Here is a 19,701-nt window from a genome sequence, read left to right on the forward strand (position 1 = left end):
ATTGTTGGTATACTCCTCTCTTAATGTTGGTATACTCCTGCTCTCTTATTGTTGGTATACTCCTGCTCTCTTATTGTTGGTATACTCCTGATCTCTTATTGTTGGTATACTGCTGCTCTCTTAATTTTGGTATACTCCTGCTCTCTTAATGTTGGTATACTCCTGCTCTCTTATTGTTGGTATACTCCTGCTCTCTTATTGTTGGTATACTCCTGATCTCTTATTGTTGGTATACTCCTGCTCTCTTAATGTTGGTATACTCCTGCTCTCTTAATGTTGGTATACTCCTGCTCTCTTATTGTTGGTATACTCCTGCTCTCTTATTGCTGGTATACTCCTGCTCTCTTATTGCTGGTATACTCCTGCTCTCTTATTGTTGGTATACTCCTGCTCTCTTAATGTTGGTATACTCCTGCTCTCTTATTGTTGGTATACTCCTGCTCTCTTATTGCTGGTATACTTCTGCTCTCTTATTGCTGGTATACTCCTGCTCTCTTAATGTTGGTATACTCCTGCTCTCTTATTGTTGGTATACTCCTGCTCTCTTATTGCTGGTATACTCCTGCTCTCTTATTGCTGGTATACTCCTGCTCTCTTATTGCTGGTATACTCCTGCTCTCTTATTGTTGGTATACTCCTGCTCTCTTATTGTTGGTATACTCCTGCTCTCTTATTGTTGGTATACTCCTGCTCTCTTATTGCTGGTATACTCCTGCTCTCTTAATGTTAGTATACTCCTGCTCTCTTAATATTGGTATGAACTTCAATTCTGCCTCTTTGCATCTCAGTTAGACTCAGTCCATCATATCCTGGACTGTCTTCCTTCCAAGTTCCTCTGGCAGACAGAAACCACAGCAGAGGCAACAGCAGCAACAATCGCAGCGGAGGCATCAGTAGCAGCAGCCACAGCAACAGCAGATAAAGCAGCATAGGTAATCACAGCAGAGGCAACAGCAGGAGTAGCAACCACGGCAGAGGCAAAAACAGCAGAGACCACAGCAGAGGCAAAACAGCAGAGGCTGCTGTGGAGGTAACAGCAGCATTAACAATCACAGCAGAGGCAACCACAGCAGTAGAAGCCACAGCAGAGGCAACAACAATTATGGCACCAGCCACAGCAGAGGCAACAACAATTATGGCACCAGCCACAGCAGTAACAATATTGGCACCAGCCACAGCTGTAACAATATTGGCACCAGCTACAGCTGTAGCAATATTGGCACCAGCTACAGCTGTAACAATATTGGCACCAGCTACAGCAGTAACAATATTGGCACCAGCTACAGCTGTAACAATATTGGCACCAGCCACAGCAGTAACAATATTGGCACCAGCCACAGCAGTAACAATATTGGCACCAGCTACAGCAGTAACAATATTGGCACCAACCACAGCAGTAACAATATTGGCACCAGCTACAGCTGTAACAATATTGGCACCAGCTACAGCTGTAACAATATTGGCACCAGCCACAGCAGTAACAATATTGGCACCAGCCACAGCAGTAACAATATTGGCACCAGCTACAGCTGTAACAATATTGGCACCAGCTACAGCTGTAAAAATATTGGCACCAGCTACAGCTGTAACAATATTGGCACCAGCTACAGCTGTAACAATATTGGCACCAGCTACAGCAGTAACAATATTGGCACCAGCTACAGCAGTAACAATATTGGCACCAGCTACAGCTGTAACAATATTGGCACCAGCTACAGCTGTAACAATATTGGCACCAGCCACAGCTGTAACAATATTGGCACCAGCTACAGCAGTAACAATATTGGCACCAGCCACAGCTGTAACAATATTGGCACCAGCCACAGCAGTAACAATATTGGCACCAGCCACAGCTGTAACAATATTGGCACCAGCCACAGCAGTAACAATATTGGCACCAGCCACAGCTGTAACAATATTGGCACCAGCCACAGCAGTAACAATATTGGCACCAGCCACAGCTGTAACAATATTGGCACCAGCCACAGCAGTAACAATATTGGAACTAACAGCTTACAAATCAGTGGTTCTCGTAGACTCTGAAGAGCTTAAGACTATAATATAACCATCCAGATACTTAAGGATCTCCGTATTGAATCAAGCATTCGCACACCGCAAAATTTTCATATGCGCAGCTACCCGATGAGATCATTTGGACTTGTATAATTAAACGTTTGTATGAATGTAATTGGAGGCGCGCATCGTGTTAAGTGGATAATCAGGTCATTATTAATTTTTTTCTCTTGAGAGGAAGCAGTGGGACTGGCGAGGGAGACGGCCAGCGCAAGGTGTCAGGATGAGAATATGATTTTAGCAAAGTTTCTAAACTGTCGCAAATTGTGCAATATAGAAGTGACGCCTTGGTGGGTATGGGAGCCTGGAGTGTGCCTTGGTGGGTATGGGAGCCTATAGTGTGTCTTGGTGGGTATGGGAGCCTATAGTGTGTCTTGGTGGGTATGGGAGCCTATAGTGTGTCTTGGTGGGTATGGGAGCCTATAGTGTGTCTTGGTGGGTATGGGAGCCTATAGTGTGTCTTGGTGGGTATGGGAGCCTATAGTGTGTCTTGGTGGGTATGGGAGCCTATAGTGTGTCTTGGTGGGTATGGGAGCCTATAGTGTGTCTTGGTGGGTATGGGAGCCTATAGTGTGTCTTGGTGGGTATGGGAGCCTATAGTGTGTCTTGGTGGGTATGGGAGCCTATAGTGTGTCTTGGTGGGTATGGGAGCCTATAGTGTGTCTTGGTGGGTATGGGAGCCTATAGTGTGTCTTGGTGGGTATGGGAGCCTATAGTGTGTCTTGGTGGGTATGGGAGCCTATAGTGTGTCTTGGTGGGTATGGGAGCCTATAGTGTGTCTTGGTGGGTATGGGAGCCTATAGTGTGTCTTGGTGGGTATGGGAGCCTGGAGTGTGTCTTGGTGGGCATGGGAGCCTATAGTGTGTCTTGGTGGGTATGGGAGCCTATAGTGTGTCTTGGTGGGTGTGGGAGCCTATAGTGTGTCTTGGTGGGTATGGGAGCCTATAGTGTGTCTTGGTGGGTATGGGAGCCTGGAGTGTGTCTTGGTGGGTATGGGAGCCTGGAGTGTGTCTTGGTGGGTATGGGAGCCTGGAGTGTGTCTTGGTGGGTATGGGAGCCTATAGTGTGTCTTGGTGGGTGTGGGAGCCTATAGTGTGTCTTGGTGGGTATGGGAGCCTATAGTGTGTCTTGGTGGGTATTGAGGGAAAAACCTGCTGGGATTGATATAAGAGGAGACTACCAGGGACTTGTACTGAACTAAATTAAAAATTTACTGTCTGCAAATTAATTCAACTAAAATCTCTAGATAGGGTTGTAAATCCTAGATCCTCTTTTCCTAATGACAGATTGTGGGCTGTAAGGGACAGGTGGAGTGAATGACTTAGTTGATAGAAGTTCCAATCCACCTGTAGACAGGGATCTCACATCAGCTTGTATTTTATACAAGGATAAGATTTAATAAATTCAGTTATCTGACTGAACACTGGCTCTGTTTAAATCAGGGATTTAAACATACATAGTCTAACCTAGCACCATAACTTAACAGCCAATATGTACTTATACTATAAACAACAAATTAAATTGTAAAAGTATAATAAATGACCTTAAATGTAGTCTTAATACTATTAACTTAGTACTAGAAATTATATTCAATTAAATGAACTTATATGATAACTTATAAATAACTAAGCAAGCAATTGATAACTTAATTTATATATTCAAATATATATGCAGACATATTCAATTTATATGATACAGTTAGCTTGACTGAATCTCTTCCAAGACTGTGGACACTTGTGAGGTTTTTACTTATTGAGGCTGAATTCTTTTCTGACAGAATGGACACTCATGAGGTTCAGTGCTTGGATAAGATTCACAGCTACACTACAATTTTAATAAACGTACCGATGAATGAGGCTTTGCCTCGCTTTTTAACCAACAGACAGATTTATAGGATATTAAAGTTACACAAGCATACAATTGGGCAATCATACACCAAATAACCCTCAATATACTTCTCTGCCAGTCGGGGTGCCTGTCTGACAAGTTTGCCAGACTGATTAACTCTCTCTTGTTGAGTTTAGGCACGATATTTTGCTACAGCGTTGCTGTATGATGATCTGGTAGCGTTGCTACGTGATTATCCTGCAGTTGCAGAAGAATGATTCGAGATAAAAGTTTATGAATGAAGGTGGAGGAAACCGTGTCACTGATCTCCACTATACACTCTATTTTATGAATGTTCTAGGATTTTCCTTGTAGATATTGTCCAGGTACTCCCCCAGTTCTAGAGAGTATTCACTGGCGATAAAAAATGTTAGATAAGGTGTCCTTGAGCTGGTAATGTTCGCTAAGGATCAGTCACTTGTTCACTCATTTGTAAACAAACGCGGAGTGCCCGAGGCATCGTCGTGGGCGCTTCTCGCCCCCCGAGAGCCTTCCCCCTCTCCCTTGAGAGGTAGCTTGCAATGAATATTGATTGATTATTTTTACAGTCTAGACTTATGATTAAGATAAGATGTGATTATAATATAATTAGATATAAGATTTAAAGATTATAAGTAGTATTTGAAAGTACCACTGATTCTTATTAAGGATTCGATTTTTAATCCTACCGGATGTTGAATCAATGTTCCAATAGTTTTTTAATTAAGAAGTCCTTCTAGAAGCTTCTGGATCCTTGAGAAATCATGTACAAAGTCACGTAGGCATCAAAAGGGCCCCTGTTGCGTACGTGTTCATGGTGCCATTGTCATCCAGGATCAAGCTATATAATGAATTTTTCATGATTCTAATATGATTTTTGATACGATTTAGATATGATATAGAAATTATACATTTCTTAGATGATTATTAGATATGGTGGGTAAAAATTTCCCACAGGTATGGGAGCCTGGAGTGTGTCTTGGTGGGTATGGGAGCCTGGAGTGTGTCTTGGTGGGTATGGGAGCCTGGAGTGTGTCTTGGTGGGTATGGGAGCCTGGAGTGTGTCTTGGTGGGTATGGGAGCCTATAGTGTGTCTTGGTGGGTGTGGGAGCCTATAGTGTGTCTTGGTGGGTATGGGAGCCTGGAGTGTGTCTTGGTGGGTATGGGAGCCTGGAGTGTGTCTTGGTGGGTATGGGAGCCTGGAGTGTGTCTTGGTGGGTATGGGAGCCTGGAGTGTGTCTTAGTGGGTGTGGGAGCCTGGAGTGTGTCAGTGAACAGTGAACTAGTAAGGAGGGAGTACACAGGGAAGATAGCACAATTCTGCGTGAAAGGAGAAAGGGGAGCGGCTTGGTGGCGGTGGCGAGACGAGGCGACGGAAAGGGGATTGTGGGAATGGAATGGAGAGGAAGGAAGGAGGGGAAGGGGAGAAGTGTGAAGAGAGGATAAGTATATGTTGACCAAGTTTGACAGTTGATAAGAACGTGTCATTACGTAGACGCAGGAGTAGAGGAGGTAGATGACGGGTCATGAGGGGGCCATTAGGGGTAGGTAGATGAGGGGACATTAGGGGAGGTAGATGAGGGACCATTAGGGGGAGGTAGATGAGGGGCCATTAGGGGGAGGTAGATGAGGGGACATTAGGGGGAGGTAGATGAGGGGCCATTAGGGGGAGGTAGATGAGGGGCCATTAGGGGGAGGTAGATGAGGGGCCATTAGGGGGAGGTAGATGAGGGGCCATTAGGGGGAGGTAGATGAGGGATCATTAGGGGGAGGTAGATGAGGGGACATTAGGGGGAGGTAGATGAGAGGGACATTAGGGGGAGGTAGATGAGGGGACATTAGGGGGAGGTAGATGAGGGGGCCATTAGGGGGAGGTAGATGAGGGGATATTAGGGGAAGGTAGATGAGGGGACATTAGGGGGAGGTAGATGAGGGGTCATGAGAGCGAGGTAGATGAGGGGTCATGAGAGCGAGGTACATGAGGGAGCCATGAAAGCGAGATAGATGAGGGGTCCATTATGGGGAGGTTGATGAGAAGCCATTATGGGGAGGTAGATGAGGGAGCCATGAGAGGGAGGTAGATGAGGGGTCATGATGGGGTGTGAGGGAGGCGTTGTCCACCAACCACTCTACCTCACCCTGGAGTCAACAAACTGCTGTCGTCTTTTATTGATCGGTTTTTACCGTTTGGTTCATTAGTGTGGCATGTTGGTTCTTCCCCAGCAAGTCCAGTTGAGTCTTAAACACACCACTTTACCGGACCTCGTTGCCCTAACTACCCAATCACTTCCCTGGACGAGCCAAGCTGAAAGCCAATTAGTCTTCACCTGAATATACACTCCAGGAGGTACACCCCATTTTTCTCGGTACATATACACCTGGGAATTATACTTGAGACTTGTAGTTTGATGAGAACTACTCTGCAGTTACTGCCTGGCCAGTAGCCTATTGTGGAGCCTTAATATCCCAACAAATGCCAACCCGTCCTCGACTCAAGTCCATTCCATCCAGCGGTCGACCCCACAGACGCATTCATAAATTTTAATATGCTGTTCATTCAAAACGGGAATTTTCTCAAGTATAAATTAATATTATAATATATTAGCATATTGTGCATATATAGGCATAGGTTAGGTCAGGTGTTTAGGTTCTGTTGGCGATTATTTGTATTTGTAGTACGTGGGTGAAGCATTTACAGCGTTGTGGTTCGAACAGATTTCGTCAGTGAAGCACTTGTTCCGGAAGTGTTCGAACAAAATTAGTTGTGAGTCGTGAGTAAACCGTTTTTCATTCATAAACAGGGGGTTTGGCAGGTGCATGGAATGGACTTTGGGTTTTTTGTTGATGAGGACGGGCTGTAGTACCAATGTCTTGTTCGCTCACTTGATCCTGATTAACCACTTGAGTGGTTAATCTCACCTGTGTCTTGCGTATTCTGATAAAATAGAGAGAGAGAGAGTGAGAGAGAGAGAGAACGAGAGAGAGAGAGAATGAGGGAAAACTTGACTCGTGTAATTCATTTAAAGTGATAATATGATAATATTTTCGATAGCTACGAAGGACCACCACTTTTTGTGAAAAAGTGGAAAACTAGATAGAGCAAGTGGTTTGATATTAATTCCATTAACTTGTGTTCTATGATGTTCTTAATTAATAAAACATTGAATATTAAAGGAACTGTATATTATGAGTCAATTTAACTCATCCAAAATGGGGAGTTACATGCCAAAAGATTAATATATCCCGAGCATTATTCTGGCTCTGGTTCTTCACCAGAGTAATAATAATATAAATGAAAATTAAATAGTTATATGATGCAGAGATTAGCATAAGATAATTATTTATATCAAATCTGTTAGCAAAGTATTAAGAAATATATGCATGAAATAATATAGCATATATAAATATTTATAGTAAATGGATATTGTAGTAAATGTCAATAATCAATGAATTGTTAGTAAATATACTAAAATAAGTTCAGCTGCTTAGCTGTGATTTAGAACAGTTGTGCGCGTGTGGGGGGTAGCCTCACCTGGTACTTGCTGGAACACGCGTCCTGCAACACGCGCGGCGTGATGTTTAAGATTCAGCTGCATGGAACAAGAAGTTCCAAGTAGCACGGGCTATGGATAGGTGTGAGGAGTTGATCTCTCCTCAGGCGAACTCGGCACAGGCTGTAAACCCAGTAAATGTAAAGGACGCCTATGCTCAAGTAATTATACAACTATCTCTTAATTAGGGAATAAATTTAGTTCACAGAGGAACTCACGTTGTGGCTAGAGGAGGGCCAGCGATATAACGACGAGCCCGTGAACAAGTTTATCATATTGAGATCTTTATAAGAATAAACAGTGTTAGGTGATGAGTCACAAAAACGTGGCTAAAGCATGTTGACCAATCCACACACTAGAAAATGAAGGGACGACGACGTTTCGGTTCGTCCTGGACCATTCTCAAGTCGATTGTGTGTCATTCTCCCCACACAATCGACTTGAGAATGGTCCAGGACGGACCGAAACGTCGTCGTCCCTCAATTTTCTAGTGTGTGACTTGGTCAACAAAATAAAAGTGTTACTTAGATAGATATTGCTCGCTGAACGATCGTCTGATCGTTGATGGAGGCACTACGGTACCCAGACAATCGCTGATGCTTTAATGTCCTCTGTATGGTCCGTAAATTACGTGCTCCGTGCTATCCTGATCGGTAAGATGGCCGCCTCTCGATGGAGTCTCTCACTGATCGCAATGACGGTCAGGCGTCTCGTTTCCTCTTCCCTCTCGCTCGGACACGCATGCGCAGAATGTTTCTAAGTAATCTCGAGCGTAAAGTATATTATTTACTTGTAATTAATTAGGAAATAAGGACTCATGATAAGTACTAATGTCATGAATAAATATATTAGATCGTATTACCTCTTCTCGTAAGCCAATAGGTTTAATTAAGATTGCACGAAATAAACGAGAAGGGTTGACGTAGAATTATTTTACGTCGTAGTAATATTTACTGGGATAATCAATCTGATTAAATGATAGAGTTTAATACGCAAAAGTACGCGAAATAATTATACTCTTTCATAAAGAATAATAGAAAGAAAAGGCAGTTAACTGGACTCTGTAAAATTCAACTGAATGAGGAGATATTTCATGTTTGAGCCTGAGTCTACCTCACGGCGTCAGACGACTAGGAAGGATCTGGCAAATATTGCCTCGCAATAGAAACATTAATTGTTTCAATTAAACAATTGGGTCCCTGACACACACTACGAATTAGTAATTTTAGTAACTACGTTTTAGTGACTCTTTAGTAACTACTTTTTTTTAATTACTTCAATGTGAACATTTTAGTAACTACTACTACTAAAGTAGTTACTAAGTAACTACTAAATTTTAGTAACTAGTTGAGTAACTAACTATTCTATTGTTAATGCAAATAGCTTGTATTAAAATACAAAAAATGATGTATAATGGTTGGATAATTTCCAACATAAGGAGAGGGAAAAGATTTGGGTAGAACAGTGAGAGAGGGATGTTGGGGATCAGGATAGATGAGAGTGAGCGGGGGGGGGGGTGAAAAGGGTGCGAGAGAGGAGATGGTAAAATTTGGGATAGAAGAGGGACAGGTTAGGGGAAGACGAGAGAGAGAGAGAGAGGGGGGGGGGAGATAGGATAGAGTGGGTAGAGAGGTCTGAGCACAGGCGAGCGCCCAATCTAGGTGACTATGCCAGAACAGGTTAGATTAATGATTTTACCAATAGTCTTCTCTACATTTCTTATGTTCTTCTTTAAAGAAGGAAGTTGAAAAATTAACACTGCAAAGTTCATTTTACAGTTTTATATGGCCTCAACCTAAGAGATGCATTTCGTTGACCTTGACAACAAGTTCATAGGCAGAGGTGAAAGCGGTTTCAAATTATCTGGAGCAACCAATAATATAATTAAGAATGATGCAGTAAAGTAAAGTGTCGTATGGGCCAGTTGACCTTCTGTACTTAACTCCTATGATGATTATGGTGGTGTGTGTGTGCTGGATATTCTGCCTTGGTCGTCACAATGGTAGAATGTGCCAGAGTTTGAGCTGGTTGTTAATAGTTGGTTGAGTGTTTGATATCTGGTGATTCACCAGTTTCTAATCTTCTATTGTCGTATTTGTTAATTATTTTGGTGGTGTTAGTTCAGTCCGTTCTTCTAAGGTTTCCCAACATCAAGAAAATGCTAAATTTAAAATGTCCTCTCTTAACCTGATAGAGGACCCAAAACAGAAAATGGGGACTACGTCACTTTCGCCAGCCGCTTCCGTTTTCTAGTACGACAATTGTTGGCCATATGTAACGCATCCAAGCGAAATTAGACGTTCTTTGTAGTAGGAGAGGAAGGCCGTTCACCTCCATCATAGCAACTCATCCTCCGAATTGACAGTACGTTTTAATACTAAGTGTAATAAGTACATTTCCTGTCATACATAGTACATTATTGCACTTATGGGGCTGTTGCATTTACCGCCCCATTTTTGGAGGAGGGGCTGATTATAGATGCTCTTGATGGCTTTATGAGTGCATCATGTCTCAGTAATTATGTACACCAGTCCGCCAGAGACGCTGTTTTGTCCCGAGATAAACAGGCCGTCGCTCTTCTGCGCTTGGTGAGGTGTATTTCAAAGTAGGATTTTATTTTGCGTATGTTGTATAAATACAGCAACTAACGAGGCTTTCAGATAAGTGAGCAGGGTAGACACTATCCAGGAGTGTCTGGCAGGGTAGACACTATCCAGGAGTGTCTGGCAGGGTAGACACTATCCAGGAGTGTCTGGCAGGGTAGACACTATCCAGGAGTGTCTGGCAGGGTAGACACTATCCAGGAGTGTCTGGCAGGGTAGACACTATCCAGCAGTGTCTGGCAGGGTAGACACTATCCAGGAGTGTCTGGCAGGGTAGACACCCACGATCTTGGGTCCGTGACACACCCACCATCTTGGGTCCGTGACACACCCACCATCTTGGGTCCGTGACACACCCACCATCTTGGGTCCGTGACACACCCACCATCTTGGGTCCGTGACACACCCACCATCTTGGGTCCGTGACACACCCACCATCTTGGGTCCGTGACACACCCACCATCTTGGGTCCGTGACACACCCACCATCTTGGGTCCATGACACACCCACCATCTTGGGTCCGTGACACACCCACCATCTTGGGTCCATGACACACCCACCATCTTGGGTCCATGACACACCCACCATCTTGGGTCCCTGACTGTTATGAAAATGTTGTTATGGGAAGGTGGTATTGAGAGGGCCTAAGGGAAAACCTTGGAGTTCATAAAATCAGTGGAGATAAGATAGGCCCGACCCCCAATAAGAACATAAAACAGTATTAAATTTTTGGCCTTAAAGTAAATATGTCAGTCTAGCAGTAGATCACTGCTCCACTTCACAGGAAGAATGGATACTCCTTTAATAGTACTTATTTATTAAACCCTCTAACAACCCCCCATATACATTACTATAATAACAACTCTTTACCACACTATCATACGTTAACTACCTTGGTCCACATAGGCGGGATACAAGGCTTACACTTGGAAAAAACTAGGGTAAAGTCTACTTGAAGAGAGGCACTTGAAAAGGCTTAGAGCAGCTAGGGTATCTAAGCCCCACGTGGTACCTTAGTCACAACACAATACACTTAGGGATGCCCAAAACACTGGCTTATACTACACAATGCTTATAAATAAAACACACGCACCTAGCCAGTATCACGGTTACACAGGGTTATACTTAACTTAGAGAATCACTGTAGACTAAGGTAAGGAAAAGAGAGAAGGAGGAGAATGGAGACAGAGCAACAAAGGGAAGATGTTGCCACAAGCACAGCCAGACCAGAGAAGGCCGAAAGGTCCTTCAGTCCCTGAGCTCTCTCACGTTGTTGTTGCCGGGAAGGTACCTGGCTGATCGTGCAGCTACAAACAATACAAGTCTTCACCGGCCTTCGTTACTAGTTACTTTAATAGTTCTAAACATAGCTGATAAGTAGTTCAATATTATATTTAATCAACAACAAGCTCAGAGTCTGAATGCTCTGTAAGAAACAAGATTCATCTTACGTTTGGCAAGGGCGACGGGAATAACGCATACCCCTGGTTTTAAGGGGCCATGATATAAATATTATTGTAATTAAATATCCTTCTCACATGATCCAATTCTATGAATTAATGTATAGTAATTATTTAGAACGCAAATTGACCTCTGGTTTCCATCTAAGGAACCCAGGGTCGTAACACTGACACACCCACCATCTTGGGTCCATGACACACCCACCATCTTGGGTCCATGACACACCCACCATCTTGGGTCCATGACACACCCACCATCTTGGGTCCATGACACACACCCGCCATCTTGGGTCCCTGACACACCCGCCATCTTGGGTCCCCGACACACCTGCCATCTTGGGTCCCTGACACACACCCGCCATCTTGGGTCCCTGACACACCCACCATCTTGGGTCCCTGAGACACCCGCCATCTTGGGTCCCTGACACACCCGCCATCTTGGGTCCCCGACACACCCGCCATCTTGGGTACCTGACACACACCCGCCATCTTGGGTCCATGACACACCCGCCATCTTGGGTCCCTGACACACCCGCCATCTTGGGTCCCTGACACACCCGCCATCTTGGGTCCCTGACACACCCGCCATCTTGGGTCCCCGACACACCCGCCATCTTGGGTCCCTGACACACACCCGCCATCTTGGGTCCCTGACACACACCCGCCATCTTGGGTCCCTGACACACACCCGCCATCTTGGGTCCCTGACACACCCGCCATCTTGGGTCCCTGACACACCCGCCATCTTGGGTCCCAGACACACCCGCCATCTTGGGTCCCCGACACACACCCGCCATCTTGGGTCCCTGACACACACTCGCCATCTTGGGTCCCTGACACACCCGCCATTTTGGGTCCCATGCAGAGACACACCCGCCATCTTGGGTCCCTGACACACCTGCCATCTTGGGTCCCCGACACACACCCACCATCTTGGGTCCCTGACACACACCCGCCATCTTGGGTCCCTGACACACACCCGCCATCTTGGGTCCCTGACACACCCGCCATCTTGGGTCCCTGAGACACCCGCCATCTTGGGTCCCTGACACACCCGCCATCTTGGGTCCCTGACACACCCGCCATCTTGGGTCCCTGACACACACCCGCCATCTTGGGTCCCTGACACACACCCGCCATCTTGGGTCCCTGACACACACCCGCCATCTTGGGTCCCTGACACACACCCGCCATCTTGGGTCCCTGACACACCCGCCATCTTGGGTCCCTGACACACCCGCCATCTTGGGTCCCAGACACACCCGCCATCTTGGGTCCCTGACACACACTCGCCATCTTGGGTCCCTGACACACCCGCCATTTTGGGTCCCATGCAGAGACACACCCGCCATCTTGGGTCCCTGACACACCTGCCATCTTGGGTCCCCGACACACACCCACCATCTTGGGTCCCTGACACACACCCGCCATCTTGGGTCCCTGACACACACCCGCCATCTTGGGTCCCTGACACACACCCGCCATCTTGGGTCCCTGACACCCGCCATCTTGGGTCCCTGACACACCCGCCATCTTGTGTCCCAGACACACCCGCCATCTTGGGTCCCCGACACACACCCGCCATCTTGGGTCCCTGACACACACTCGCCATCTTGGGTCCCTGACACACCCGCCATCTTGGGTCCCATGCAGACACACACACGCCATCTTGGGTCCCTGACACACCTGCCATCTTGGGTCCCCGACACACACCCACCATCTTGGGTCCCAGACACACACCCGCCATCTTGGATCCCTGACACACACCCGCCATCTTGGGTCCCTGACACACCCGCCATCTTGGGTCCCTGACACACCCGCCATCTTGGGTCCCAGACACACCCGCCATCTTGGGTCCCAGACACACACCCGCCATCTTGGGTCCCTGACACACCCGCCATCTTGGGTCCCCGACACACACCCACCATCTTGGGTCCCAGACACACACCCACCATCTTGGGTCCCTGACACACCCACCATCTTGGGTCCCAGACACACACCCACCATCTTGGGTCCCAGACACACACCCGCCATCTTGGGTCCCAGACACACACCCGCCATCTTGGGTCCCAGACACACACCCACCATCTTGGGTCCCAGACACACACCCACCATCTTGGGTCCCAGACACACACCCACCATCTTGGGTCCCAGACACACACCCACCATCTTGGGTCCCAGACACACACCCGCCATCTTGGGTCCCAGACACACACCCGCCATCTTGGGTCCCAGACACACACCCGCCATCTTGGGTCCCAGACACACACCCACCATCTTGGGTCCCAGACACACACCCACCATCTTGGGTCCCAGACACACACCCACCATCTTGGGTCCCAGACACACACCCACCATCTTGGGTCCCAGACACACACCCACCATCTTGGGTCCCAGACACACACCCACCATCTTGGGTCCCAGACACACACCCACCATCTTGGGTCCCAGACACACACCCACCATCTTGGGTCCCAGACACACACCCACCATCTTGGGTCCCAGACACACACCCACCATCTTGGGTCCCAGACACTCACCCACCATCTTGGGTCCCCGACACACACCCACCATCTTGGGTCCCAGACACACACGCACCATCTTGGGTCCCTGACACACCCACCATCTTGGGTCCCAGACACACACCCACCATCTTGGGTCCCTGACACACCCGCCATCTTGGGTCCCAGACACACACACACCATCTTGGGTCCCAGACACACACCCGCCATCTTGGGTCCCAGACACACACCCACCATCTTGGGTCCCTGACACACCCACCATCTTGGGTCCCAGACACACACCCGCCATCTTGGGTCCAGCTGCTCCAAAAGACTAACCTATACCAACTCTGGCGGGAGGGAAGCCACTTCCCTCGCCAGTCTTCAACTTCATATTAGAAAACATTAAACTGTAAGTGAAACATCGGCGTCTGGAGTCCTCAGTACCTGCATGGCAGCCCAGGCGCCGCAAGTGTAATTTTCAGGTGGTTTGAGTAAGTTAACAGGGGGGGGAGGAGGGGGGTGTTGGGTTAATTGGGTGGTTCGGTTAATGTGTTCCGTGGATCATAACAACCTCACATTGTTTGAGTGACATTAACGGGAGGTTGTAGACATTCCGCACTTCACGCGGTCACCATGGTTTAATTGTTATTACTACACTGATGGTCAGTGGCGCTCTTGGACTAGGAATAGAGGTGTTAGAGGGTCGTTAGACCCAGCTCGGGTGGTTGGTGGTGGCTGGGAAGGTCGTATAGTGGACGGTGTGAGAGTTGGGGGCTCACAGGGTGTGTCAGTGGTGGGTCTGGTGCCACCAGTGTACGAGGTGGTGGTGGTGGTGGGTCTGGTGCCACCAGTGTACAAGGTGGTGGTGGTGGGTCTGGTGCCACCAGTGTACGAGGTGGTGGTGGTGGGTCTGGTGCCACTAGTGTACGAGGTGGTGGTGGTGGGTCTGGTGCCACCAGTGTACGAGGTGGTGGTGGTGGGTCTGGTGCCACCAGTTTACGAGGTGGTGGGTCTGGTGCCACCAGTGTACGAGGTGGTGGTGGTGGGTCTGGTGCCACCAGTGTACGAGGTGGTGGGTCTGGTGCCACCAGTGTACGAGGTGGTGGTGGTGGGTCTGGTGCCACCAGTGTACGAGGTGGTGGGTCTGGTGCCACCAGTGTACGAGGTGGTGGTGGTGGGTCTGGTGCCACCAGTGTACGAGGTGGTGGTGGTGGGTCTGGTGCCACCAGTGTACGAGGTGGTGGTGGTGGGTCTGGTGCCACCAGTGTACAAGGTGGTGGTGGGTCTGGTGCCACCAGTGTACGAGGTGGTGGTGGTGGGTCTGGTGCCACCAGTGTACGAGGTGGTGGGTCTGGTGCCACCAGTGTACGAGGTGGTGGTGGTGGGTCTGGTGCCACCAGTGTACGAGGTGGTGGTGGTGGGTCTGGTGCCACCAGTGTACAAGGTGGTGGTGGTGGTGGGTCTGGTGCCACCAGTGTACGAGGTGGTGGTGGTGGGTCTGGTGCCACCAGTGTACAAGGTGGTGGTGGTGGTGGGTCTGGTGCCACCAGTGTACGAGGTGGTGGTGGTGGGTCTGGTGCCACCAGTGTACAAGGTGGTGGTGGTGGGTCTGGTGCCACCAGTGTACAAGGTGGTGGTGGGTCTGGTGCCACCAGTGTACAAGGTGGTGGTGGTGGGTCTGGTGCCACCAGTGTACAAGGTGGTGGTGGGTCTGGTGCCACCAGTGTACGAGGTGGTGGTGGTGGGTCTGGTGCCACCAGTGTACAAGGTGGTGGTGGTGGGTCTGGTGCCACCAGTGTACAAGGTGGTGGTGGTGGTGGGTCTGGTGCCACCAGTGTACGAGGTGGTGGTGGTGGGTCTGGTGCCACCAGTGTACAAGGTGGTGGTGGTGGGTCTGGTGCCACCAGTGTACAAGGTGGTGGTGGTGGTGGGTCTGGTGCCACCAGTGTACAAGGTGGTGGTGGTGGTGGGTCTGGTGCCACCAGTGTACGAGGTGGTGGTGGTGGGTCTGGTGCCACCAGTGTACGAGGTGGTGGTGGGTCTGGTGCCACCAGTGTACGAGGTGGTGGTGGTGGTGGGTCTGGTGCCACCAGTGTACAAGGTGGTGGTGGTGGGTCTGGTGCCACCAGTGTACGAGGTGGTGGTGGGTCTGGTGCCACCAGTGTACAAGGTGGTGGTGGGTCTGGTGCCACCAGTGTACAAGGTGGTGGTGGTGGTGGGTCTGGTGCCACCAGTGTACAAGGTGGTGGTGGTGGTGGTGGGTCTGGTGCCACCAGTGTACAAGGTGGTGGTGGGTCTGGTGCCACCAGTGTACAAGGTGGTGGTGGTGGTGGGTCTGGTGCCACCAGTGTACAAGGTGGTGGTGGTGGTGGGTCTGGTACCACCAGTGTACGAGGTGGTGGTGGGTCTGGTGCCACCAGTGTACGAGGTGGTTGTGGTGGGTCTGGTGCCACCAGTGTACGAGGTGGTGGTGGTGGGTCTGGTGCCACCAGTGTACAAGGTGGTGGTGGTGGGTCTGGTGCCACCAGTGTACAAGGTGGTGGTGGTGGGTCTGGTGCCACCAGTGTACAAGGTGGTGGTGGGTCTGGTGCCACCAGTGTACGAGGTGGTGGTGGTGGGTCTGGTGCTACCAGTGTACGAGGTGGTGGTGGTGGGTCTGGTGCCACCAGTGTACAAGGTGGTGGTGGTGGGTCTGGTGCCACCAGTGTACAAGGTGGTGGTGGGTCTGGTGCCACCAGTGTACAAGGTGGTGGTGGTGGGTCTGGTGCCACCAGTGTACAAGGTGGTGGTGGGTCTGGTGCCACCAGTGTACGAGGTGGTGGTGGTGGGTCTGGTGCCACCAGTGTACGAGGTGGTGGTGGTGGGTCTGGTGCCACCAGTGTACAAGGTGGTGGTGGTGGGTCTGGTGCCACCAGTGTACAAGGTGGTGGTGGTGGGTCTGGTGCCACCAGTGTACAAGGTGGTGGTGGTGGGTCTGGTGCCACCAGTGTACAAGGTGGTGGTGGTGGGTCTGGTGCCACCAGTGTACAAGGTGGTGGTGGTGGGTCTGGTGCCACCAGTGTACGAGGTGGTGGTGGTGGGTCTGGTGCCACCAGTGTACGAGGTGGTGGTGGTGGGTCTGGTGCCACCAGTGTACAAGGTGGTGGTGGTGGGTCTGGTGCCACCAGTGTACAAGGTGGTGGTGGGTCTGGTGCCACCAGTGTACAAGGTGGTGGTGGTGGGTCTGGTGCCACCAGTGTACAAGGTTCTGGTGGGTCTGGTGCCACCAGTGTACGAGGTGGTGGTGGTGGGTCTGGTGCCACCAGTGTACGAGGTGGTGGTGGTGGTGCCACCAGTGGCTAGAAGTGGTGATCTTAAGGAGATGCCCTGATGTTCTTACGATCAATAATGACATCATGACTGTTGTGGGAGATGACGGCCACTTGTGGGGGAGACACAACAGCTTCTCGCCGGGACGGAGGCCACGCAGCACACTTATAACGCTTAACCCACCTTCTTGAAAGACTCAAAATGATCAGTTATTTATTAAACTAAAAGTATTTTCTGTTCTTACCATCGAGGTCGTTAACGCACCGCCTCCTGTCCTCACACTTCACGGCTCTCTAGCAGGGCGTCCTGAGGCTGGCGGGGTTGGTATGCTTCCTTGAACTATAGGGGCCACATTCACGAAGCAGTTACGCAAGTACTTACGAACGTGTACATCTTTCCTGAATCTTCGACGGCTTTGGTTACACTTATTAAACAGTTTACAAGCATGAAAACTTGCCAATCAACTGTTGTTATTGTTATAAACAGCCTCCTGGTGCTTCGGAGCTCATTAACTGTTTAATAATTGTAAACGAAGCCGCCAAAGATTGAGGAAAGATGGACAGGTTCGTAAGTGCTTGCGTAACTGCTTCGGGAACCTGGCTCCAGAGCCCTAACTAAGGCCTTCTTGAGGTTATCTTGAGATGATTTCGGGGCTTTAATGTCCCCGCGGCCCTCTCCTCGACCAGGCCTCCACCCCTAGGAAGCAGCCCGTGACAGCTGACTAACACCCAGGTACCTATTTTACTGCTAGGTAACAGGGGGATAGGGTGAAAGAAACTCTGCCAATTGTTTCTCGCCGGCGATCGGGATCGAACCCGGGACCACAGGATCACAAGTCCAGTGTGCTGTCCGCTCGGCCGACAGGCTCCCTGCCCAGGGTCGTACGCTCCTGGTAGGCCAAACCGGTTCATATTTGACGCTTGTCAGATGTGAGGAGGTTACCTTGAGGTGCTTCCGGGGCTTAGCGTCCCCGCGGCCCGGTCGTCGACCAGGCCTCCTACCAGGCCGACCAGGACGGGCTGGGTTATTATCTTGCTGGTTGTGATGCGTTGTTAATGCTGGGTAATGGTAGTTACAGTGGTCACTGTGTACTGTGATGGTAGTTACAGTGGTCACTGTGTACTGTGATGGTAGTTACAGTGGTCACTGTGTACTGTGATGGTAGTTACAGTGGTCACTGTGTACTGTGATGGTAGTTACAGTGGTCACTGTGTACTGTGATGGTAGTTACAGTGGTCACTGTGTACTGTGATGGTAGTTACAGTGGTCGCTGTGTACTGTGATGGTAGTTACAGTGGTCACTGTGTACTGTGATGGTAGTTACAGTGGTCACTGTGTACTGTGATGGTAGTTACAGTGGTCACTGTGTACTGTGATGGTAGTTACAGTGGTCACTGTGTACTGTGATGGTAGTTACAGTGGTCACTGTGAACTGTGATTGTAGTTACAGTGGTCACTGTGAACTGTGATGGTAGTTACAGTGGTCACTGTGAACTGTGATGCTAGTTACAGTGGTCACTGTGTACTGTGATGCTAGTTACAGTGGTCACTGTGTACTGTGATGCTAGTTACAGTGGTCACTGTGAACTGTGATGCTAGTTACAGTGGTCACTGTGTACTGTGATGGTAGTTACAGTGGTCACTGTGAACTGTGATGCTAGTTACAGTGGTCACTGTGTACTGTGATGGTAGTTACAGTGGTCACTGTGTACTGTGATGCTAGTTACAATGGTCACTGTGAACTGTGATGGTAGTTACAATGGTCACTGTGAACTGTGATGGTATACTAGTGTACAGAACTAGGCAACGAGTCCTCCTAATAGAACGTCGCACGAACGGGCCTCTGATGATGATAGTTCTCTCTTGAACACTGTGAGGGGTCGGCCAGTTATGTCCCTTATGTGTAGTGGAAGCGTGTTGAACAGTCTCGGACCTCTGATGTTGATAGTTCTCTCTTGAACACTGTGAGGGGTCGGCCAGTTATGCCCCTTATGTGTAGTGGAAGCGTGTTGAACAGTCTCGGGCCTCTGATGTTGATAGTTCTCTCTTGAACACTGTGAGGGGTCGGCCAGTTATGTCCCTTATGTGTAGTGGAAGCGTGTTGAACAGTCTCGGGCCTCTGATGTTGATAGTTCTCTCTTGAACACTGTGAGGGGTCGGCCAGTTATGTCCCTTATGTGTAGTGGAAGCGTGTTGAACAGTCTCGGGCCTCTGATGTTGATAGTTCTCTCTTGAACACTGTGAGGGGTCGGCCAGTTATGTCCCTTATGTGTAGTGGAAGCGTGTTGAACAGTCTCGGGCCTCTGATGTTGATAGTTCTCTCTTGAACACTGTG

The 19,701-nt window shown here is 49.1% G+C and overlaps 1 protein-coding gene across 1 annotated transcript; it reads right to left on the bottom strand.

The window, feature by feature from the left end:
* Window positions 1-936: 936 nt before the first annotated feature.
* On the bottom strand, window positions 937-12,167 carry LOC138367613 (S-layer protein-like). Its single transcript, XM_069329335.1, has 2 exons — window positions 11,882-12,167; window positions 937-1,961 (listed from the first exon to the last, which is right to left on the bottom strand). The coding sequence occupies exons 1-2, from the start codon at window positions 12,165-12,167 to the stop codon at window positions 937-939; spliced, it is 1,311 nt and encodes a 436-aa protein (XP_069185436.1).
* Between the last annotated feature and the right edge of the window lie 7,534 nt (window positions 12,168-19,701).

Source organism: Procambarus clarkii, chromosome 22, assembly GCF_040958095.1.
Source record: "Procambarus clarkii isolate CNS0578487 chromosome 22, FALCON_Pclarkii_2.0, whole genome shotgun sequence".
Lineage (NCBI taxonomy): Eukaryota > Metazoa > Arthropoda > Malacostraca > Decapoda > Cambaridae > Procambarus > Procambarus clarkii.